General features: G+C 37.6%; 1 protein-coding gene across 1 annotated transcript in view; it reads left to right on the top strand.

Annotated features, from left to right (window-relative positions):
- SLC7A11 (solute carrier family 7 member 11) overlaps nucleotides 1-24,768 on the top strand; it is a 116,344-nt gene that overhangs the window by 25,543 nt on the left and 66,033 nt on the right. The window contains exons 4-5 of the mRNA XM_044681709.1: nucleotides 2,683-2,782; nucleotides 10,911-10,955. Coding sequence (XP_044537644.1) covers nucleotides 2,683-2,782; nucleotides 10,911-10,955 — 145 coding nt within the window. The remainder of the gene's footprint in view (nucleotides 1-2,682; nucleotides 2,783-10,910; nucleotides 10,956-24,768) is intronic.

A 24,768-nucleotide genomic window follows, 5' to 3' on the forward strand; every position in this document is an offset into this window, starting at 1 on the left:
ATATATATATGTATATATGTGTGTGTGTGTATATATAACTCTCTGTCTCTGTCTCTGTCTCTATATATATATCTATATGCACACACATTATATATATTATATATATATATATATAATTTTTAAGGGGACACGAATGGGGAGAGGCACTAACCTCTTAAAGGATCAAAAAAGGCCTCAGTTAGAAATTATCCCTTGAGAGGAGCTGTGAAGAAAGCTAGAGATTTAATAGGGAACATGTAAAGTAGGAGCATATTCCAAACATGAAGGACAAACTGTGCCAAGGCATAGACATGGGCGATGAAATATTGTGTGAGTAACAAGTTTGGCTAGAATGTTGAGTACATGCAAAGGAGCAGTGAGTAATAAGCCAGGAAAGGTGGGCCAGAGCTAAAATTCCCCAAAGGAATTTTAGAGAGATAGAGAAATAGAGATAGGGTTGTATTGGCAATCTGCATTCACTTCAGAAATTAATTCAACAAACTTTTATTGAATGTATATGTTATATGACACCAGGGATTCAAAATAAACAAAATAAATCATGATCATGATGGTAGCTAACATTTATAAGGTACTTACTGTGAACCAGGCACTGCACTAAGCATTTTTATGACTACTTTCTCATCTGATCATAATAACAACCCTGGGTGGGGGGAGTTGAGTGGCTCAGTAGATTGATAGCCAGGCCTAGAAATGGGAGGTCCAGGGTTCAAATCTGGCCTCAGACACTTCCTAGCTGTGTGACCCTGGGCAAGTCACTTAACCCCCAATGCCTAGCCTTTACCACTCTTCTGTCTTGGAACCAATGCATAGTATTGGTCCCAAGACAGAAGGTAAAGGTTTAGAAAAAAATAACATTAAAAAAATAATAACCCTGGGAGCTAGGTGCTATTATTATCCCTATTAAATAAATAATGATTTATTCTCTGAGGGGAGAGACAGTAGGGAAAGGAAGGGAGAAAGGGGTGAGATACAACGTACACATTTAAATAAATATACAATATATTCAAAAAGTAATTACTTAGAGTGAGGAGAGAGGGTAACATTAATGATATCTTTTAAATATTCAAACTTGGTATTAAAATGTAACATATGGAACAATTTTGCAATCAGAGGAAAATTGTTGGCTCCTTCCTACAGTCTTTTCTCCATTCTTCTGAGATCACCACTTGTCATAGGATCTATGTACAAATTCCATCTCTAACTTTTGCTATCTTTATTACAAGTCACTGAATTTTCATAGACCTGAGTTACATGGTCTGTAAATTGAGGGTATAGACTAGATCAATGGTGTCAGATTGAAATAGTAGAATAGGCCACTCTATACAATAGAGCCACTGAAACATACCTAAGGATCCCTACAGGTTTCATATTACTTAGAAATAGTTATTATATTATATTATTATTATATACGTTTGTATATAATATGTTGTATATATTATACATTGCATTCTTATCTTATTTATATATATTTATCTTATATATTATCTTATATATAATATAGTATAACATACATGTGTTATTACATACACATTATGTTCTAAGATATTTTTATTTATTTTCTTAAACATTTCCCACTTATATTTTAATCTGGTTCTGGCTATAATCAGAGATGTTCCTGGGTTTCATGTGTCTGACATCTATGGACTACATGACCTCGAAGGTCCTTTCAAACTCTAGATCTCTGAGACTACGACATCTAGTGGTCAGTTCAAATTTAGCTATCATTTCCTAGGAATGGGGGAACGAAGGGGGGGAGATGGTGCAGGAGTGGAAGGGTATGTTTTTGCCAGTTAGGGTAATTTCTAGTGTCAAGAGTGTCATAGATATTGAGATCTAGTGTCATAGATATGGAGATGGAATGAACCCTAGATTTCAGAATTCATCCATTAGAGCAGTGATTCCCAAACTTTTTTGGTCTACTGTCCCCTTTCCGGAAAATATATTACTTAGCCCCCTGGAAATTAATTTTTCTTAAATTTTAATAGCAATTAATAGGAAAGATAAAGGCACTTGTGGCCATCACCGCCCCCCTGGATTGCTGCAGCACCCACCAGGGGGTGGTAGTGCCCACTTTGGGAATCACTGCATTAGAGCCTCCTCAATTTTCCTAAAATGAAGCCCAGAGATTTATAGTAAGTGATATCTTTTGCAATGCCAACCTGGTAGTAAGTCATAAAGTGAGATTCACACCCAGGGCTTTGGATTTACTCTCAAAGTTCATTCCACTGTATTCGTTTACCTTATTCAATATATTCAGAGTGAAATCCTTAACACAGGTGCCTTGAGAACTACTGTTTGGGAATATTACCTTTTTCCTCAATACTCTTAACAGTATGAAATGTTTTTATTTGAGCTCGTAATGATTATGTTATCTTTTTGTTGTTCTGGGCTTATGATTTCATTAACTTGGGGAACTCTAGAAATTTGGAAACTCCTTGCTAAAACAGAATTCTAAATCATTTATAACTTAAAGTCCTCAAGAGTTACCTGGAGCACCAAGAAGTGAAGTCACTTGTTCATGGGTCACACAGCTGGTCTGTGTCAAGACAGGACTTGAGGCTAAATCTTCTTGACTTCTCCAAGGCTGGCCTTTTCTCTATTCATTATACCAAACCGTCTCCTCAAAAAAAGAAATGCTATTTGACAATTTATACAATTATTTTTTTTCATTTGATTTTCTAGGTCATACAGAACACTTTAGAAATGCCTTTTCAGGAAACGATGCCAGTATTATGGGATTACCATTGGCTTTTTATTATGGAATGTATGCATATGCTGGCTGGTGAGTTGATTTTACTGTTTTCGAGGTTGTATATATCTGTGTTTGTTCTTTACTGGGAATGAAGAAATACAGAGTGAGAACCAGGAATACCTCCTCCCTCAAGGGACCCTTGTCTACCTTTGCGTCCAAACAGCATACTGGAGATGAAAAAACAATACGATTTGTTTAATAGCAAATGCTATTTTTCCAAGACTAGGAATTTTGTTTGTTGGCATGGTTGAGTCATTGTCAGTTATGTCTGATGCTTTGTGACCTTATTTTCAGTTTTCCTGATATAGACACTAGAGTGGTTTGCCATTTCCTTTGCAAACAGGGTTAAGTGACTTGCCCAGAGTCATACAACTAGTTTGCCATTTCCTTCTCCAGTTCATTTACAGATGAGGAAACTGAGGCCATCAGAGTAAAGTGACTTTCCCAAGGTTACCCAGCTTAGTAAGTATCTGATGCCAGATTTGTATTAAGGAAGATACATCTTCCTATCTTCAGGCCTGGCACTCTATTCACTGTGCCACCTAGCTGCTCCCTAAAACTAGGAATACATTACTTCAAATGTCAAACATTTATTAAGTGCCCTCTCTTTGCAGAGTGCAGTGCCATGAGTAGAATAGAACATTTAAGGAAGTCATCATTCCTGCCTTTGAGGAGTTACTTTTCTATTAGAGGGGTAATAGACAATATTACATGAAAGTGCATTAGAAAATAAGGGCAAAGCACAATGGGAGATTTGTGCAAGAATGACCTAAATATCATCAGGCATGAACTTCTTAAAGAGGGTGGCGTTTGGCTTAGTCTTTAAAGCACAAATAGGAATTCACTAGGTGGACACAGGAAGCTGGACCTTCCAGGCATAGGGGTCAGTCAGTGTGAACAGTGGCATGGAGATATCTTTAAATGTTGAGGCAACATAAATGGAGTACAGGAGGATCAAGAGTTCTCTCACTGATGACAAGAACTTCTGATTTTGTTGGTGGGTGAATTTCCATAATACAGATCATATATGCTCTTAAAGAGCTCTCTTGAGACTCGGAAAAGTTTGGAATAATGGCCTGGAGATTTGAGAGAAGAGTATTTATTTATGGAGCATAGAGAGGTTCAGTACCTGGAGGAGAACAATGCAACAAAGTTGGGGCAACTGAAATTTTTGTTCTAGGGCGCTGAGTTTGGAGAGTGCAGTCCACTAACAATGAGGGAAAAACAATAGCTTAGCACCTAGTGAGTAAGATTAATTAGTTAAAGTAGGAGAGTAGCGAATGTTGGGCTGAGGTGGGGATCACCTTCCCTGTTCTATTTTGCTACTCTCCCAATCAGTGGCCTGAGCAGAAGTGGTTGTTGTCATGGATTTTCTGGCTTTTTTTTTTCCTCAACTGGTGGTATGCCATGTGCCCCTGGCATAGTTTATCATACTTGCACCAGAAGCATAGTGGCTTCAGAAATAGGAGATGAGAATGGAAGGATAAGGTGATGCCAAGTTGTAGAGGACGTTAGATCCTGGGGGAGTTTATTTTTATTTTTTAAAAACCCTTATCTTCCATCTTAGAATCAATGCTGCGTACTGGTTCCAAGGGAGAAAAGCAGTAAGGGCTAGATGATGGGGGTTAAGTGCCCAGGTACTGGGGGAGTTTAAAATGAACTCATTAAGCAATAGGCAGTCAATGAATATTTTTGAGCAAAGGAGCAACTTACCAGAAACAAAGGGCATTCCTTAATTTTGGTTTACCTTTTACGTAAGCAAACTGTACAATAAATCCATACCTTTTTAACAACAGTTTTTTCATCGACGCCAAGAACCTCTGATTTCATTGATGGGAGAATTTCCATAAATAGATCATCTATTCTCTTAACAAGCACTCTGAGGCTCAGAAAGATTCCGAGTAGTTGTCAGAGGTGACTCCGTTATATTATGTGTCAGAGATGGGGTTTGATCTCAGACATTCCTGACTTGCAGTCCAGTATGCTGCCTGTGATTATTCTTAATAGATATTAATACCTTGCTTGTCAAGATATCTTTTATGTGAAGTTCTCAAGAGTCTTTTATAGTGATTAATTCTCTCCTTGTTCCCATGAGAAAGGAAAATATTTCAGATTAAGAAATCAGTCAGAGACTCCCAAGAGTTAAGATGACATTCAAAGACAGGGACTGGAAACCAAGATAATAAACTCAGTTGTATAGGACCGACCAAGACCACTTCAAAGGACCTTTACAAGTTTCTTAAGTTTCTTAAATACCTGGAAATAGGAATATGCACAGAAACTGATTAGAGTCTTCATTTATCACTCAAATGTTGCCTTTCAAGCCCTTCCCACAAGGACAACAAAGTAGCTAAAGACCTGAGACTTTGTATTTATTACTTTATTAGGAGAGCTGAATAACAAGTATCACAGATAAAATCCCTTTCTTCCCCCAGCCTATTTTACTGCACTAAAACAACACAGGAAAAATGACCTTGTATTTCTATGAGAGTTGTAGGTGAGCCCAACAGGTTACAGAATAGACTATGAACATAAAAAACCAGTATGGGAAACTTGCAACTGATCTGGAAAGACTTTGACTATGGCAAGAAAATTAACACTGAATTTGGGCAGTTAGGTGATGCAGTGGACAGAGCAGTGGGCTTGGAATCAGGAAGACATCTTTATGAATTCAAACCTGACCTCAGATACTTTATAGCTGTGTGACCCTGGTCAAGTCACTTCACCCCGTTTACCTCAGTTTCACATCTGTAAAATGGACTGTAAAAGGATATATCAAAGCACTTTAGTATCTCTGCCAAGAAAACCACAAATGGGGTCACAGAGAATTGGACATTACTGAAAAAAAAAAAGACTTTAACAACAACAGATTGGTTTCCCCTTGCTCCAACCTTCTTTTCAGGCTGCTTGCTTCCTTTGACATTTGATGTATCCAAATTAATTTTAATATTTGACACTGAGAATTTATTTAAAATTTTCATGGGACTTTAGAGATGATAGATACCTCATCTCCCTCCTAACACAGGAATCTCTTTCAACCTACAGTCACTAGTGTTTGCTTGAACACTTCAAGTGACAGGGAGCTCACTGCTCTTTTCATAGTTGTACAACTCTTATGATTAGCCAAAATCAAATATGCACACAGAGAGATTTAGATATACATATATATGTAGGTAGTTAAATAGATAGTTATGCTTGGTGTCTTTGGTGACATCCGTTTGAATAAGATTCAGTTCAATTAAATTAAATTCAGCAATAATTAATTAAGCCCCTACCAGGTACTAGGCATGGTACTAGATACTGGAAATATTTAGAAAAGAAAAGATGAAAGGGTCTTTGCTACCAAAAAATTTGTATTCCTCTGGGAGTAGGGTGGGTGGAATATAACATGTATGTAGGTAGTAATAATACATTTATTTTTTACAGTGTTAATACATTATGTATGAGGCATTTTTATATTACATTAAAGTTTGTGGAAAATGTTTCAGGGATAAGATCATAGATATATGGAAATGACTTGAAGTTTCATCCAGCCCAATCCATTAATTTGATAAATAAAGCAACTGAGGCCAAGAAGGGTTGTGAGTTATCCAAGGTCACACAAGCATAGAAGCAGAGCCCTGATTTCAAATCTAGTACCTCTTTCCACCCCTTTCTGAGGCAGGACACCACATTGTCCTTTCAGAAGCTGACTGGACAGATAAATGGAAAGTGTAACACAGATCTCGTTAAAACATGAAAATCAGATTATAGGAATAAAACAATACAGCACAGAATACATGAATGTGGAATATTTTGGATAGGGAAGCTTTGAGGTGAGGGGAGAGGTGATGTGCATGTGTGTGAGTGTCTGTGTGAGGTGCTGAGAACTCAGAAGAGGATAAAACAAGAGGCTAAAATTAGCCAAAAATTAGGTATAGGGAAAACCACGAGTCTTATGGTAAGAAGATCTGGTTTTGAAACCAAGCTCTTCTCCTTGTCAGGGTTAATGACAGGAATGAAGGTGGTCCTGCTTCACAGTAAGACTCTTGGTGAGTTGCTTCCTTTCTCTGAGTGTCAATTTCCTTCTTTATGAAATGCATTGGCTAAAGTAGGGGACCCTTAAATTTCTTTCTGGCTTTAATAACCAACTCCAGTAGCTTTGGAATGCCTTTTGGAGTTTATAGCTGGTTGCACAAATTTTTAATCCTCTCTAGGCAGAAGGCACTGAAAGAACATTTTCCCTGCTTAATCTGGGTTTGTAATGGGAAGGTCTCCTAAAAGGAGCACTACGATATATTGGAAGAATACCGGCAAGCTCCCAGGGCACACGTGTGAAATATTTGCTTGTATATTCTGAGGGCGTTTTTTTCCCATTGCTATTCAAGTATGTGCATTAGCCTTGAAGCAATCTCCTTTCCTGACACATTCTCATGTCACCTGCAGTGTTCTAAGCAATCCTGTCTCACTGCTGTAACTTTTTCAGGCTGTACATTCTTGCTCGATGCATCACGGGTGTCTGATCACTTGACTTCTGTGATGGTTAAACAGAAATCTCTCATTTTTTACTTCTGGGATAGGGTACAGGTGGAGTGATAGTTCCATAGGCTTAGAACTGGAAAGAAAGTCATCTCATCCAATCCTCTCATTTTACAGATGACCAAAGTGAGACCCAGTCTCTTTACCAAATTCATGCTTCATTAATAGTCAGGATTTGAATGTAGATCATATATTTCCAGGATGCTGAGATGGTACAGTGGATAGAGTACCAGGTCTGGGATCAGAAGACTCATCTTTCTGAGTTCAAACTTTGCCTCAGAGGCTTACTACTAGTCAAATAGGGTCACAAAGAGTTGGACACACCTGAAATGACAGAACAACAACATATCACTCCAGATCTAGTGCGCTTTCATTAAAAGTGGTGCTACTTGCCGAGTGTAGTTTACACAAGAATAGAAATGTTCAAAATGGTTGTCTCCAAATGAATGTTGAAGTATATGGATCAAATTGCATGGATTTATGAATATTTTGGCAAAATAGCAATAAATATAATAGCCGACATTCATAGAGGTTTGAAAAAATATCCATGTCTCATAATTCAAGTCTGATGTTCGGTCTTCTGAACCATATGAGATTAGTTCTTTGGTGTCCAGTTGTTCAAACTACCTGGAAGGTTCTAGGTGGCTCTGTGGTTTGAACCCTGGGTCTGGAGTCATGAAGACCTGAGTTTAAATCTTGCCTCAGAAACTTACTAGCTGTATGTCCTTGCGCAAGTCACCAAATTCCTGTTTGCCTCAGTTTCTTCCACTACAAAATGGCAACAATAATAGCACTAACCTCCCAATATTATTGTGAGGATCAAATGAGATACTATTTGTAAAGTATTAAACACAGTTCCTAGAACCTAAATGATGATATATAAATTATCTCCTGTGATTCAGTAGTCATTAAATGCACCTTGTTCAAGGTTTACAAGGAAAACTGGAACTTAAGTCATTAGGTTGGATGCCAAACTTAGTCTCCTGCCAGACATTTTACATAGTTTTTGGTTCTTTTCCATGCTTGACCTTCTCTCTGTGAATGCCGAGCTTCCTTACTTGCTTTCTTTTTCTTTTTGATAGCCTTTTCTTCCAACATTCCTTCTCCAGATCTCCAAGTGATATAAATGCTAGTGTCCATTTTCTGCCCTGTCCATGATGTCTCTGCAATGACCATCACATTTCCTTCAAGTTTTTAAGCTTTTTCTTATTGTTACCCAAAAGGGTCTTTGTAGATCATAAAATAAAAAGCCACAAGAGAAACCTGTAAAGGTCTTCTCTGTGGTCACCCCCTTATCCTTTGGTGAAGTATAAATGGTCTAAGGGATTTTGTCTCTCCTGGTCCTTAACTGATTTTTTGTGGTGTTACTATTCTTGTCCCTGGAGTTATAGGAGTATAGATTTAAAGATGGAAGGGGCCCTTAGAAGTCATTAAGTCTAATATCTTTTTGCTGCAGAAGTAGCCAAGATTCAGTGAAGTTAGGATATTCATCCAGGTTCTCAAGAGCAGTAAATATTAGAGGCAGGATTTGAACTCAGGCCTTCCTCATTCCATACCTAGCCCCCCCTTTTTTTTCCCATTGGGCCACTTAGCTGGTTCTAAGAATCAACCTCACTCCAAATCTGCCTGGAATTTTATGCTAAACTCTGAGACTCCCAAATCTTGGAGTGGCATAATTGCTAGAATTCTTAGCCTTTTAAAGAATCTGCCTACTAGCTTTCCATCTTGCCCCTCACTCTTTCTCCTAAGTGCAGGGGTTCTAGTTTCTAGTGAAGGCTTTGGGAAGACACTTTTTTTAGATAAAGCCCTCAATATTTTGCCTTGGGCTTGAGGAATAAGTGTCCTTCGTTGCATATTACCACTTGTATGACTTTGCTCTCAGCCTCCCTTGGCCTCAGTTTCCTGTCCTATAAAGTGTCATGTTTGAATTAGATGGTCCCCAAGGTCCCTTCCAGCTCTATATCTATGATCTTACGATCCTATGACTATCATCTTGCCTAGTCCTGGACATTTTAAGTCTTAATGTAGCCTAAGTTTGCAGTAGTTTTCTTAGCTACGAGAATTCACAATTATTCAGTTGAACTTGTTGTCCACTAAAACCTCTACATCTTTTTCAGGTAAATCACTCTCTAATCAAGCCGTTCCTATCTCATATTTGTTAAGTTGATCTTTTGAACCCATCTATAAAATTTTACATTGACTTTTGTCAAATTTTGCTTTAGTTTTGGCCTAATCTTTCTCATCTGGATTCTCTGAAGCATATTCCCTGACTTGTTTATACATAGCATGTAACACTGTACTGGCAGAATTGAGGTTGCTTTGGACAAAGGGCAGAACTGATTTGCCCAGGTCTCCTAAGATGGGACCTGTAGAATGTAGCCTTCAGAAGCAGTCTTTGTTTTTTGAGATCAGATGTAAAGTTTTATGAAATAAGGAATTAATGATAAATTAAATTAGAGGATTGATCAAAGAAATATCTCTTAGAATAATCTGTTCTTCCTTCAAGTTTTGGAAATGACTAGAAATGGGACTGAAAATTAAAAGCTTTAGTTTAAAGATAATGATGATAAGGGAGAGGAGGGCTAGTTATCTATTAGATGCAATTCATATATAACTCTATAGTACATATAATACTTCCCATTTTTCTAAGTTCTTTGTATTCCTCAAAAAAGCATTGTTTCTTTTCTTCTTCTTTTCTTAACAGGAAGTAGGAACTGACTCCCTTTTTATAAATGTATGTCAAGAAATATTGCTTCCCCTTTCCCTCACTTTTTTTTTCAGTTTTTCTGGACCATAACCAATGTGTCATATCCTTCAGAATACGTATGACATGTAGAAGTATTCATCACATCTGGTTTTCCTCATCTGGCTAGGATTTCAGTTTCTAAAACTTGCTTTTTAGTCATTCAAATGAAAACTAGGCACTTTGGGCACTAACTTTTAAAACTGATCCTTATTGTCACTTTTGACTGACCAATTCAGTGTCCTTACATGAAAGTCACTTCTCCAAGCAGACCTTGCCAAATATTCAGCCCTTGGGTCTTAAACATTGCTTGCTGGTTGCAGAATGGAGTTCGACATTTAACAGAGATGGAGTGTGACAAGTTTGATGATTTTTGTCCTAGGTTAATGGAAGGCTTTAAGTACATTGAGCCCTCACAAGCAGAAATTCAAGACATTTTCATCTCGGCATACCCAGGGCTGGTATCCACATTCATTCACCCAGTTAATGGTTATTTCATCTTGTCAAGTCCTTAGTTGCAAGGAATTGCAATGATCAAAATAGTATGTACAGAAAAGGTGACTTTTCACTTTAAATACATTTTCAGAGTAAGTCTTAATCCTCATAGTAACTAGAGTACTGTTTGTAATGGGGCTCAAATGATAGTGTTTTGTCTTCTGTTTTACCTAATTTAATTCAATTCAATTTTACAAGCATTTATTAAACAACTTCCCCCTAGTAGGGATTATATTGGGTACTGGGGATACTGAGACAGATACGAAGAGAAAAATGAAACAATCCCTGCCCTCAAGGAGATTAAGTTCTCCTAGAGGAGTTTATATTTACTTTGTAGACTTTAAATTGCTAGAGAAATCTCATTGGTTGTTATTTCCAACTCATTGAATTCTTCTTTAATAGGTTTTACCTCAACTTTGTTACTGAAGAAGTAGAAAATCCTGAGAGGTAAGTACCCACATTTACTTTCATTTTAAAAGAGAGCACAGGCAATTGTGTGTGCTGTTTATCTCTACCCCGCCCCACTAGGTAAATGAGATTTATTTGACTTCTGCTTAGGAGATTTGTTATTTTTGGAATAAAGTAACCTTATTGTGTACTCTGTTTCTGAAACTAAGTCACTTCTTAGTGTTTGGTTCTGGAAGTAGAAAAGTCAAATGGGCAGAGGTTCATCTTATGTGGCTGAACTTTTGACCAGTGGCTCCTATGTGTATAATATAATCTTTATTTGTGGCTTCTCTACCTCCAAAGTCACCCAATACTCAAGGAGATTTCCTGCAGAGAATGATTTCAGTTATTCAGAGAGCTGATGGAAAATTAGTCTTTTCAGGATTGTATTTGAGAGCATAGGAACCCCCAACCCCAGAACAAGCTGAGGTTTTCTATGTATACATGCATAGACACACAGGTGTGTGTGTATGCACGTACATGTGTACAGAGCAATTGAAAGGCAATTTCAGGGGGAAGGCACTAGCAGGGAGCAGGAGATGAACATTAAAGGCCTCTTGAAGAAAGTGGGATTAGAGATGACTCTTGAAGAAAGCCAGAGAATCCAGGGGGCTTACATGAGAAAGAAGACCATTCTAGGCATAGGAGACAAGCAATGAAAAGACACAGAATGAATTCTGCAAGAGACACCAAAAAATTAAGTGTCATTGGCTTGTAGAATTCATGAAAGAGAATAAAGAATAAGAGAACTAGACAGGTAGGAAGGGCCAAGTTGTAATGGCCTTTAAAAACCCCAAAGATGTTCTTATATTCGATTCTGGAGGTAATCGGGAGGGAGCTACTGGCATTTACTGAATACGAAAATGATATGGTTAGTTTTGTTTTAACAAGATCACTTCAGCAGCTAAGTGGAGAATGGGTTGAAATGGGGACAGACTTGAAGCAGAGAGATCAATCTGCAGGTTCTTACAATCGGCTGAGTGTGAAGTGATAAGGATCTACATACACCACAATGGAAGCTATGGGAGTGAGAAGAAGAGAAAAGGTGACATGTGTGAGAGATGTAATGAAATTAGAGACTAAAGACTTGGCAACGCATGGATGTATAGGATGAGTGGGAGTCCCTTGTTGGGGATGACATGAGCATTGGAGGCCTGGGTGACTGGAAGAGGGCAGTGGCTCCAATAGCAAATGTTTGAATGAGGGAAGGATTTGCAAATAAAATAGAGTTCTGTTTTGGACAGATTGAGTTTAAGCTTCATCTAATGGAAACTTTTGGAGCATTGTTGAAATTTTAAATTCTTAGCTAGAAATAATTAGATGATAGTTGCCTTCTAAGACTGAATTTGGAATACTATATTCAGTTTGGATTGTGCTGCATACTGCTTGGTTGGAGGAACAGGATATGTTTAGTTGAGAGAAGAGAAGCCTTAGGGGTCACAAGAAAATTCTCTTTAGGTTTCTGAAGGGTTGTCAGCTGGAAAAAGGATTAGACAATTTGCTTGGCTCTATAAAACAGAACTAGAATCAATTAGTGGAATGATAATAACAATTCACATTTCTTATGGGGTTTTAAAATTTGCCAAATACTTTCTTAAAATAATCCTATACGGTAGTAATAAAGTATTATTGACCCCTTATACTTCCATTCTACAGATGAAACTTGGATTAAGTCATTGACCTGCGGATCACCCAGTGAATATAAAAGCTGGGAACTGAACCCAGAAGCTAGCTTGTGGGAGAGGAAAAAGATAGTTGACAAAGCTTTGGGCCGGAAATCAGGAAGATCTGAATTCAAATCTGTGCTCAGGGACTTACTAGTTGTATGATTCTGAACAAGTCCTTCCCCTCAGCCCACCTCAGTTCCCTCACCTGTAAAACTATATCCTTATATTGGAATCCACCTCTTAGGGTTGTAATTAGGATAAAATGAGAGTTTTTTTTTAAAGTGTTTATAACACTTTTTCTCTACCTCCCAAGGCCAATATTTTTTTCTAGTATGCCAAGTTGGTTCAGTAGAAATAGAAGAGAGCAAGATTTAGGTTCAATATTAAGGAAGAACTTCCTGACTAAGACAAATCAGAAAATAAAATCAAGGCATTTGTGGTTTGTTAGACTTCTCTTTCCCACAGGTTTTCAAATAAATGCTGGATGATCACTTGTTGGGTACTTTGTAGAGTAGATCCTTGTTTGGACATGTTTTTGACTAGTTGGTGCCTGAGATCTTGTCCAGATTGAAGATTCAGTGAAAAACTGGATCAAACACTTTGAGTACCTATAGTTTCTCAATTAAAATTAGGCGAATTATGAAATTTTTGACATGTTGCATTAGTAGACAGTAAAGAAATTTGGCAAAGGACATTTTTATCCTGGTTTTTGAATAACAACCTATAGGACTTGGCTTATAACAAAAATTTCCCATGGCCTAAGTCAACTTTCATTTAGATCTATTGATTTTTGAAGACCATGGCATGGTGCTTGAAGAGTTCTTGAGAAGACATGACTTGCTTGATAGATTGATAGATTTATGGTTTTCAGTGGGGTAGAGAAGAATTCTTCACTTACTGGCAGCCTCACTAACATCCCTTCCTTTTCAGTATCTCTGGGAGGTGGCAAACTACTTTTTCCCTCCTAATCCATCACACCCCTTGAGAGTCACAAAGATCAATCAGCTCATCTTTCCTCATAGACTCAAAGAATCAGTCCACCTAGCTGCCCCTGATGTGCTAGTTTTAATGAGATCCAAATTAAGAGATTACTTTTAAATTAGGACTTCAGAATAGTTCAACAAATCATTTTTTAACTATTAAAATTGGCGAAAGACACCAATTTACCTTACCTCACAGTTATTTTTGTTTGTTTTGTCTTTCAGAGACACAACCTAAGAATTGTAACATATAATGTATACTAACAAATAGAAAAAATTTCCCCCTCATCCCAGTGGCCCATCAATAATATGTGATATTTATGTAGCATTTTACATATACAAAGTGCTTTTTGCAGAATATCTCATTTGATTCTCAAATCAGTCTAGTCAAATAGGCAGCATAAATATTGTCTCCATTTTACAAAGAAAGAAACTGAGGGTTTAATGAATTAGGTACTTATCCTAAGTCACTCAATGATGGAGCCAGAAATCTTTGATCTATTTGACTCTAGGTCTAGTGGCACACTTGAAGCTGAGGCACAATCACCTAGTGAGGTTTTGGTTGTAGACACACAAATCTCTGACTCTTTAGGGATATTCTTCTAAAATCATTGTATATATGCAATTCACAAGAACAACTCAGCCAGAAGACTTGGAAAGTGCTATAAATTTCACATTGTCTGAACTGACTTCCATTTAGATCTATTTATATTTGAAATATGTGGCATAGTACTTCCTTGAATGAAGTAAATGCATGAGTGAACTGATAGATTCATGATTTGGGGGCATAGTAAAAAAGATAGATTCACCTACTGTCTTTGGTGAGAACTCTTGTACCATGCTATAAGGTGGCGGAAACAGCTAAATTTGAAAAGTGCCAAGTGCTGATTTGGAGTGCGACAGGACTCCAGGAGAGTAGTTACTTCTGTGAAAGCCCTTGTGGTCTAGGATCTTTATCTTAGTTTGGATTTTGGATTGAATGAAATGATGTATGTAAAGAGCTTTGCAAACCATAAAGTACTATAAAAAGGCAAGCTGTTACTGATATTTTTGTCTCCCTCTAGTCTAGCTGTTTACAGTATGGTCTAGATTCATTTAATGGTATTTCGTGATAGAAGATGCTGAAATGATCATTTTGTCCAGCCCCTCACTTTCTGATTTTATAGCTGAATGAAGTGAATCTCAGAAAAGTGAAATAATTTCTCCAAGCTAACACTGGTAGTTGATAGCAAAGTCAAGATTTTAGCTGAGGTCCACTGACTATCACCAGTGTTGTGTTTTTGTTTTTCTATTACAACACTCAATTTTATAAGAATAAACAGAGCCAGTACTCTAATGTTATGATAGAGGGGAGAGAGAGAGAGAGAGAGAGAGAGACAGACAGACAGAGAGAGAGAGAGAGAGAGAGAGAGAGACAGACAGACAGAGAGAGAGAGAGAGACAGAGAGAGAGACAGAGAGAGAGAGAGAGACAGAGACAGAGAGAGAGAGACAGAGAGAGAGAGAGAGAAAGAGAGAGAGAGAGAGAGAGAGAGAGAGAGAGAGAGAGAGAGAGAGAGAGTCAGTCTATGAGGTGAGACTTCTCCCCTCCTACCGAATATACACTGCTGTCAGTCACTCCTTCTCTGGCTCCTTTTGTCCCATCCCCCTTGCACAAATTCCATCTTTACAATTTCTTCAGTTTAGTATTTCAAGATCTGGTAATCCAGTGTTGATATTCCTTCTACCAATACTGACTAGAGACATTGTGAGTTTCTTTTGATGAAAAATTTACCATCTCTTAGTCCAAGCTGATAAAACTCTTTAAACTTAGCAAGACTAGTCCCCAGACAAGAAATAGCCCATCACCCAGCATGGATGAAAAGCCTGTCTGGATTAGGAGATTAGTCAAATGTTTTTCTCTATTGGCATTGTCTTTAAGATGCCAAGGTAATCTCAGGTCACCATGAAACAATGAAGTAAGGTTTCATGCATCATTTTTCACATTATGGTTAGGGCACCTGTTTTACCCAGAATGGTACTTCCTATGACCCAGGATAGCTAAACACTAGTGAGGCATTGGGGGAAAAGTAACTAAGGAGTAGCCTGCCCTCATTTCTTTGGCAAAGTGATTCATCTCAACAATAGCATTTCCTTAGCTCTTTTCGCCTAATATTTTCTTGACTTCTTTAAACTTTTGAGGAGAATAGAAAAAAAATCACTATTTGGGGAGAAATTATTTTTCAGATTTCCAGTGTTGACCACAATTCCTATTGTCCCCTCCTCCCCCATTTTTATGGTTCCTGCCGTGTTTTTATATTTACTAAAAAACAACCCAACAATCCATCAAAAGTTAATTTTTTCTGGGCAAGAATTCTTTTTTTTTAATTTTAAAACCCTTACTTTCCTTTTGGAATCAATGCTGTGTATTGGTTCCAAGGCAGAAGAATGGTAAGGACTAGGCAATGGGGGTTAAGTGACTTTGCCCAGGGACACACAGCTGGGAAGTATTTGAGGTCAGCTTTGAATCTAGGACCTCCTCCTGTCTCTAGGCCTGGCTCTCAATCCACTGAGCTACCCAGCTGCCCCTAAGACTTCTTGAGTAGTAGAATTCCAGTCAGCTTTCCTTGCAGACTTTTTTTTATTTAATTGTATATCAGGAGGGCAGTTAAGTGGCACAGTGGATAAAACACCAAGCCTGGATTCAGGAGGACCTGGATTCAAATCTGGCCTCAGACATATCCTAGCTATGTGACTGGGGAAATCACTTAACCTTATTTACCTAGCCCTTGCCCTTCTGTCTTAGAGTTATGCCTAAGACAGAAAGTAAGGATTTTAAATGTGTGAAATACATGGATTTCTTATAAATTGATTCCTATCTTTTAAGGTAAAATGATGTTGTCCAAGATAATGGGAACCTGCATGGAACAAATACAATTAAGAATTATGGTGAGCTGGACTTGACTCATACTAGTTCCCTAATAGTTTCATTCCAATAATAAAATGAAATGAGACAACTCATAAATTATTCAACATTTAACAAGAGGGAGTTTATTTATTTAGTCATAGTATAGAAAAGATACACGAGGAGATATAACACCTAGGAAATACGCCTCATATGTGGGGCTGTGTGTAGTTCTTTAGGACATCCAACAAGTTTTAAGGGCCCTGACTCCCTCACGTTGGCAAACATCTTTCTCACTTCAGGGAACTATGGGGTCATCCTAGAGAGTATGGATCTATAGCTTGATGGATTGGCCTCCTGGGCCAATTAAGGCTTAGGGACAGCTTTATTGGCATTTAGGAAAACAAAACAAAAAAAAAGTCTAACAGATTGTGGGATGAAAAAGTCCAATTATATATCAATTATAAAACAAGGAAAAACAAATACTCCTCCCCCCCCCCCACACACACAATGGGATCAACCAAACTTTCTTAGGTGGTTTTAATCACTCCAAGGGAATTTAAGGGCATTTAATAGAAGGTCAAATAACCTCAGCAAATTTAAAAAAAGCACAATTTTCCAAAATCTCATGTCAGCATTGATTTAGAGCTGGAAGAAACCTTAGAGGTCATTCAGTTCAACCTCCTTCTTTTGCAGATAAGACAATTGAGATACCAAAAGGTTAGATCACTTACCCAAAGTCACAGAGATAGAAAGTGATAGAACTGGGATTCAAACTCAGGTTCTCTGACTAAAATTCAGCACTCTTTCTGATAAAAGATCTCTCATTTATGCAGTGCTTAAAGATTTACAAAGGACTTTCCTCCCACTACATCTTTGAGATAATCATACCATTAGAGGCAGACTCTATACTTGTACCAGTTAGTTAAGATCGAAAACTGGACAGTTAAGAAATGGAAGTATACTTAGCTGTAACAGAGAAAGGCCGTACAGTAGCACTTAGCTCTGATAGATGTGACCTCTTATGCCTCCATTCGGAAATACCTCATTTGGAGATTCTGAAGCCCACCCACTCCATGTGGATGAGATCTTTTTTGCCCCTTCGTGGCCTTTTAGTGTCCTTTTCATTTACATTTTAATAGCTATTGTGTATGTAGGTATTTTTTTCTTTTTGTTTTAGCTTTTTTCACTTATACAAGCTCATACAGATCTTCCCATGCATCTCTGAATTCCTCATATATTCCACTTATTCAATACCATATCATACATACACATTTTATCTACTATTCACCAACACTAGTTTGTTCCATTTCTTTACTATTACACAGAGGGCTGCTATGAATAGTGTTGGACTTTCATTTTTGTCTTTGACCTCCTTTCAGGCATATGCCCAGTAGTGGGATCATTGAGTCATCTATAAAATCTTTATGAGAATAATTAACATTCAGCAAGGTTGCTTTTAAAGTTCTAGAGGTTGACATAGTTAGTACAATGTCATTTATGACTAGTAGCATTTGGAGAAACTTATCATCAGTAGGTTTCATTATATGGAATTTTAAAAATAGGTATCATTTTAAAAATTATTATTGTTCACCTTAATGAAATCTCTTTAGCTGAATCAAATACTTTATATTGAGACTTTCCTAAATCTTTAAAGAAATGATCGAGTGACTGCATGTCAGGTATATTTCTGAGAATAAAAGGAGAAACATGGGTTTTCCAATTAAATTATTGAATATTGATGACTCCAAACCAATTCAACAAATCATTCTAGCCAAGTCAATTGGTACTAGATAAGCCATTGAAGATTAGGCAGAGTGGGACATTATTCCAATAAATCAAGATGTGAAACTTTAGAAAATAATCTTGAAATACCTTCCATTTGAAGTGAATATTTTAAGGGCAGTGACTAGGGATATTAAAACAAAATTTTGGATGTGAAATCTCTGAGTTTGGGGAGACAGGAAAATGAGCAAACTGGCAAGGGTGATGTTGAAGGAGGGATGCATCTAGCACTCCTTTATTTTTATATTCTGCTACTCATATATTTGCAGTATGTCCACTGTATACAGAGAAACTTTTTAGGTACTATAGAAAATGTGGGATCCCTGGCTTCATAGAGCTTTTAATCTACTTTTAACAAGTAAAAGAGATAGCAATTATACCAATATATTATTTTAAGCATACCCTGCCCTGTTTAATTTCATCAAAACAGATTTTAAAAGCAAAACTGATTTAAACATAAAATTAATATTCTGTAACAAGTTTGGTGCAGTTAACCAGCATGAATTGAATGCTTGTTATGTTCCAGACACTGGCCTAGGTGCTGGAGATATAAAGACAAACAGGAAAGAACCCTTACTCTCAAGGAGCTCCTATTTGACTAGGCAAAAAGAACATATGCACTGGTAAGTGTACCTGAACTAGGTACAATGTAAATACATAGTAATCTGGGGGATAAACAGAAGAGCCCATCAAACTGGGGAGATCAGAAAAGGCCTCATGGAAGCTGTGCTTGAAGGAAGTTGAGGATGCTATGAGGAAGATTGGAAAGGAAGTGCATTATAGATGTGATGGATGATTTGTTCAGAGATATAGAGGGAAGAGATAAAATGATGCCTTTGAAGAAGAGGAAGCAGTCAGATTATCTAAAACAAGGCATATGACAAGAAATAATGTGAGGTGAGTAGAAATATTGGATGGAGACACGTAGTAAGAAGTTTTAAATGTCAAATAAATTAGTTTGCATTTTGTCCCAGGAATAGGCAATGGGAAGTCACTGAAGCTTAGTGAGTAGAACAGTTATGTGATCAGACTGGAACCTTAATAATATCAGTTTTGCAGTAGTGTGGAAGATGGATTGGAGAAGGTTGATATTGGAGTTCAGAAGGCAATTCCAATAGCCTACATAAAGGGTGATGAAAGCCTGAACTGTAGTGAGGCTCTGTCAGTAAAGGAAAGGACATAGATGGGAGTGATGTTCTGGAAACAGGGATGGTGTAATCATTGAAATATAGTCTTTTAAGAACATTAGGTATGTTCATGTCTATAAAAGGTATAGTACTCTGGGAATGGATTTAGAAAAACCTGGGTGTAACTCATCCTCTAAAAAGACATCTCAATCATCCTTAATAAGTTTGTGGAGTGAGTTCCTCTCATTAAGAAAATCACAGTGTGTTCACGAACATTCGGGTTTTTATTGTAGTTGACTTTAATAAGGATAAGTAAAACTTTACAATCATAGTTGTATCTGCAGACTCAAGATATAAATATTGAGAAATTTCCCCAAGAAATTACTTAATGAACAATGAAATCATTTTAGTTTCTCTTAGGATGTTACCTGACAACAGGCATCCAAGGTCTCATCTTTTTTTTTCTTCTCTAGATCTTGCATCTAGTTTGACATTGATTTAATAGACCCAGAATTCTGAGAATCATATGCATTTAAAGAATTCTCTACCTTTAAAAAAGTACACGTTGTGCATTTGGAAATATTTAAGGTTTGGTTCCTAGAACAAATGACAGAGGTGTCTGGATCTAGTCCAGAGGAGTAATTATAGCATTTTGTAAGGAGATATAGGTTCCAAATTACATTTAGTACCAAGGGAGAGTAATGATGATTCCTTCTTCATTGTGACTTGCTGAGGCAAAAGTGTTTCACAATGAGTCACAATTGTGCATTTCTAGGTGTGCTGCAACATGCATCTGGCCCCAGGCTGGAATGACTCATCACCTTGAACCCTCCTCCTCCACTGCCTTAGTGGGAAGGAAATGCTCTTTGAAAGGGTCCTTGATGGAAGTCTTGACAATTAGCATGGATGGATGAAAATATGCTGGATGGGGAAGGGGGAAGTGTTCAAAATATGTGGGAACCAGAACAGGGATTTATGCTGGGAAAGGAAGTATTATTCATGAGGGCAAGGTTTACTGCAGAATTAGAAATAAAAATGACAAGTCCCCAAGTGACACTGGCGCTCTTCATACCTTCAAGGTAACTTCATTCCAATTAAAGTCTCAAATTGAAAAGGGAAGAGAATAAGCATTTAATAAGCCCCTACTATGTGCCAGAAACTTTGCACCAGCATGAAAGTGATGAAGACTTGAACTATAAAGATGACTCTGTGAGTTGAGGGAAGATAGGAAGGATGTAGAAACAATGATGGTATAATCATTGAATATTAGGTGACTGAGTCCATAAATGGTAGTTTGGTAATGTATGGATTTTTTCCCATTTTACAAATATTATCTCATCTGATTCTCACAGCAACCCTGCAAGATGCTATTATTACCCTCATCTTATAGTTGGGGAAACTGAAGCAGATAGAAGTTAAGGAATTTGCTCAGGATGACACAGCTGGATTTTAACTCAGGTCTTCCTGACTCCAGGCCAGTGCTTTAGCTACTACACCACCTACACACCTACAATGCCTGACCTTTTTGTATGAACAAAACAGCAGAATTCCCCTGAAAGGTTTACAAAACAAAATAATCAATCAGTCAACAAGAATTTTTTAAACCGTTAAAGCTCTACTATGTTCCAGGCACTGAGATAGATATCAGGCACAGAAATAAAATGAATATTAGGAAACAGGGAAAATAATCCCTTCTCAAACCTTTATATTCTAACAGAGGAGATAAAGACATGTGCCAGTGTAGAGAGTATGGTCATGTCCAAAAATCTATGCCCCTGTCCCTTGTGTCTATCACCTCTTTGTTAGGAAGTGAGCAGCATGGTTCATCCTAGTTCCTGCAGGTAGGTGGCTGGTCACTGTATGAGTCAGTATTCTTAAGCCTTTGAAAGTTGTTACTCTTTACAATATTGCTCTCCCTCTATAGGTTCTTCTGTTTCTGCTCACTTTACTCTGGGCCAGTTCACACTACCCAAGAGTCTCTGAAATTGTCTTTTTTCATTTCTGATGTTCAACATTCCATGACCTTAATATGCCAAAATTTGTTCAGCCATTTCCTATTTATCTGAGAAACAATCTTTCAATTCTAGTACTTTGATGCTTCTCTCATCCACCTTGTGTATAGTATGGAGATTAAAATTAATGTTCAATAACTAAACATTATATTGTATAAAGTTTTTATTAATAACAAACTAATGTAACAAAACTAGAGTGAAAAGGTACTAAACTAACTTCAGCCACATTCCTGAAGGGGAGAGATGAAGGAGGAGCTACAGAATTCATAAAACAATAATATGACCACACAAAAGCACAGGAGAGATTAAGGGGAATTTTGGGAAATATTAAGGGATTTTTGGGGGATGAAGTCCAAGATTCAACATTTCCATTTACACAGTAGAGAGTGTAAATGAAAGGAGAATGAATCCAAATTAGTTAAAGACAGGATAGTTTAAGAAGCAGGCCACTAGAAGATTAGAGGATCTCAGGAAGGGCTTTATGTAGATAGTTGTGTTCGAGTTGTGTCTTGAAAGGAATGAGAGATTCTGCTAGGTAGAGGTTAAGAAGGAAGTGCATTACAGGAATGGGGCATGGCTAGCACAAGAGCTTGGAGATGGGAGACAGGACGCTACGTGTGAGGAAGGGAGAGGACACTTTGGCTGGATTGTTAAGTGCAGGAGGGGTAGTAATGTCCAGTGAGGTTGAGAAGATAAGTTGGGATCCAGGTGGTGAAAGGCTATAAGAGCTAAACTGAGCTTTAAATGTTTTATTCTAGAAGTAATAAGAAGACACTAGAGTTTATTGACTAGGGGAATGGCATGGTCAGATCTGCACTTAAAAGAAAATTGCATTGGAAGCAAAACATAATCGACTGGAGAGGGGAGAAACTTGAGGCAGGGGGACCAATTAGGACATTAATGTAAAGGTTAATGGAGTCAAAGCAGTTATTTCCTGACTAGCTATTAAAGATCACCTCAAGTTTATTGGAAACTTGTGATGGGGCAGCCACAGAATTTCCTGGCGAATTCTTTATTAAGTTGTTATATTTTGGATTCCTACAGAATTGTCCTTGAATCTTCTAAGTTTATAATATGCCGCATTAATTATGGAATCCCTTCAGTTGATATAGTTTCAAACACCAGTGTTATTATTTCTTAGGTCAATTTGTGCAAAAAACCCTTTAATTTGTTCTCTAGGCCTAAAATTTCTTGTTTATCAAATAAGTGTGTTTGGAGTAGATGATTCCTAAGACTGTGATCCTGTATTTCATGACTCTCACTGATAAAACTGTACCGAGAGATCTTTTGTGTATTTATTTTATTTGGACCTCTCATTTTATTGGCATAGGGAATTTCCCAAGAGAAACTGACATGTAACAATGCAGGGCAGCAACTGTTTTATAACCTACAGAATTGTGGAAAGTTGTTTAGTGAACTGAGATGTTAAGTAAATAGCCAATGGTCACACAGTCAATATGCTTTATGGCTAGAATGTGAGTCCAGGTCTCTTCATAACTCGGAGATTCTCACTACCCTCTGCTTCACTGATTGTTATAGCACTAGACTGGTTTCAGAAATAAATGAAAGTGTCAATAATATTTTTGAGAAATAAATGCAAGGCTAACATATGGTACCCAAAGACAATCTCAAGAAATACTTGTGCTTGAAAAACAAATAATACAACATAAGAGCCCCAAGTCCCTTACATTTTTCTATAAAGAGGGGTTCTTAGCTTGGACATAATAATATAAAAAAAACCCCTCAGGGGCTGGCCTGTGGGTAAAGTTCAGGAAATCTGTGAACTTGGATGGGGAGAAAATGCAGCTTTATTTCCACTAGCCTCTAATTGAAATTGAATATTTCCTTCAATTATTTACAAAACATTATCCTGAGAAATGATCCATGGGCTTTACCAGCCTCCAAAGTGGTCCATGATGAAAAAACAAATGGTTAAGAAGCTCTGCTATATAAGATGCCATGATTAGCAGTTATCAATGCATTAATTCTTTTTTTTTTAAATTGAACTCTCTTTTTTCCCCAAATATTCTGACTTTGTATTATAAAGTAGGTTTGGTGCAGACGGAGCCATCTATCATTGTTTAAGAAGTTACACAGTGCAAAGAACGTATCATTGAGATGTATAGTGTTTGTAAACCTACTCTGGGATTGATAAATCATGTCTGAGGCTGCTGGAAAGCCCACAAATGAATTGCTTTGCTATGACCTTGGGGTCTGAGATCAGTCAGTTTGTCTATTAGACTTTTCCAGTGTTCTTCTCACTTCATTTATTCCTTCTGTTCTGACGAGTTAGCAAATAGTGGACTGGCAGCAAGTTCCTAAGGTTCGATATCATCAGTCATTTTGGAAGAGCCAGGGTAGCCACATGCTCTGAATAATCGACTTTAATATCAGGTTTAAATAATCTCAGTGTCATGTTTAATTAATACTTTACTTGGCACCAATTTATATTAATTAAGGCCTGAAAGTCATCACACCTTGCCTCAATGAGATCTGAAAAGGAAAAAAAAAACTAACTTGGTTTTAAGAAGATGTCCAAAGGGCCAGTGGGATTGCTGATAATTGGGAAGAGAGGACAGCAAAGTAGGTTAAATTACATTTGAATTTTCAGAGGCTTCACCAGAGCTACAACAAAAAATTCTGGTAGCTGGAGCAGCAGTGGGAATAGTGGGGAAGAGCTTAAAGAATGAGGTAGACTAGATATAGAAGTCATGGAATGTGAAGGGATTGGGGAGCTTAAGAGTTCCTGGTATTTGGATTAGGGATAGATTGAGAAGAAGAAGCTCATGAGCCAGACACAACCCTTGGGAGAGTAGGGTGAGTGAAGCTGAAGTCTGCAGATGACAATAACAAAACCCTAGAAGGGGAGATTGACATTAGTGGAGAATTCTGGAAGGCTTAGTTAAAAGAAAAAAGATTAAAAGAGAGGAAATGGACTGAGGGGGGTTGGGTCTAAATCTACTGTGGAGGAATGGGGAATGGCTGCCATTGTCACTGAAGCCTACCCTCTTCTTGATTCTGTACAGATCCCAAGTATTCTACACATGTGGCATGGATTTCCAAACTGGGCAATGGTTTAGAAACAACTTGGGATGTTCATTAGGGAGGCATGTTAAGAGAGTAAGAGTTAATATACAGTGCTTTTCCAGGGAGAAGCATCTCCTCACATGGTAGTGACTAAGTTTCAGTCTCTCTATACTAGTTCCAGTTCTGTATTTCCCATCTGATTCGTAGTTTTGATTCCCTATGACCTGGAGTTACGTAATAACAGTAATTTTGCCTCTATACTATCTTTGTGTTTGAGTTCACCATAATACTTGACATATAATAACTGCTTAATAAATGTTCTTCATCCATTC

Source organism: Gracilinanus agilis, chromosome 6, assembly GCF_016433145.1.
Source record: "Gracilinanus agilis isolate LMUSP501 chromosome 6, AgileGrace, whole genome shotgun sequence".
Lineage (NCBI taxonomy): Eukaryota > Metazoa > Chordata > Mammalia > Didelphimorphia > Didelphidae > Gracilinanus > Gracilinanus agilis.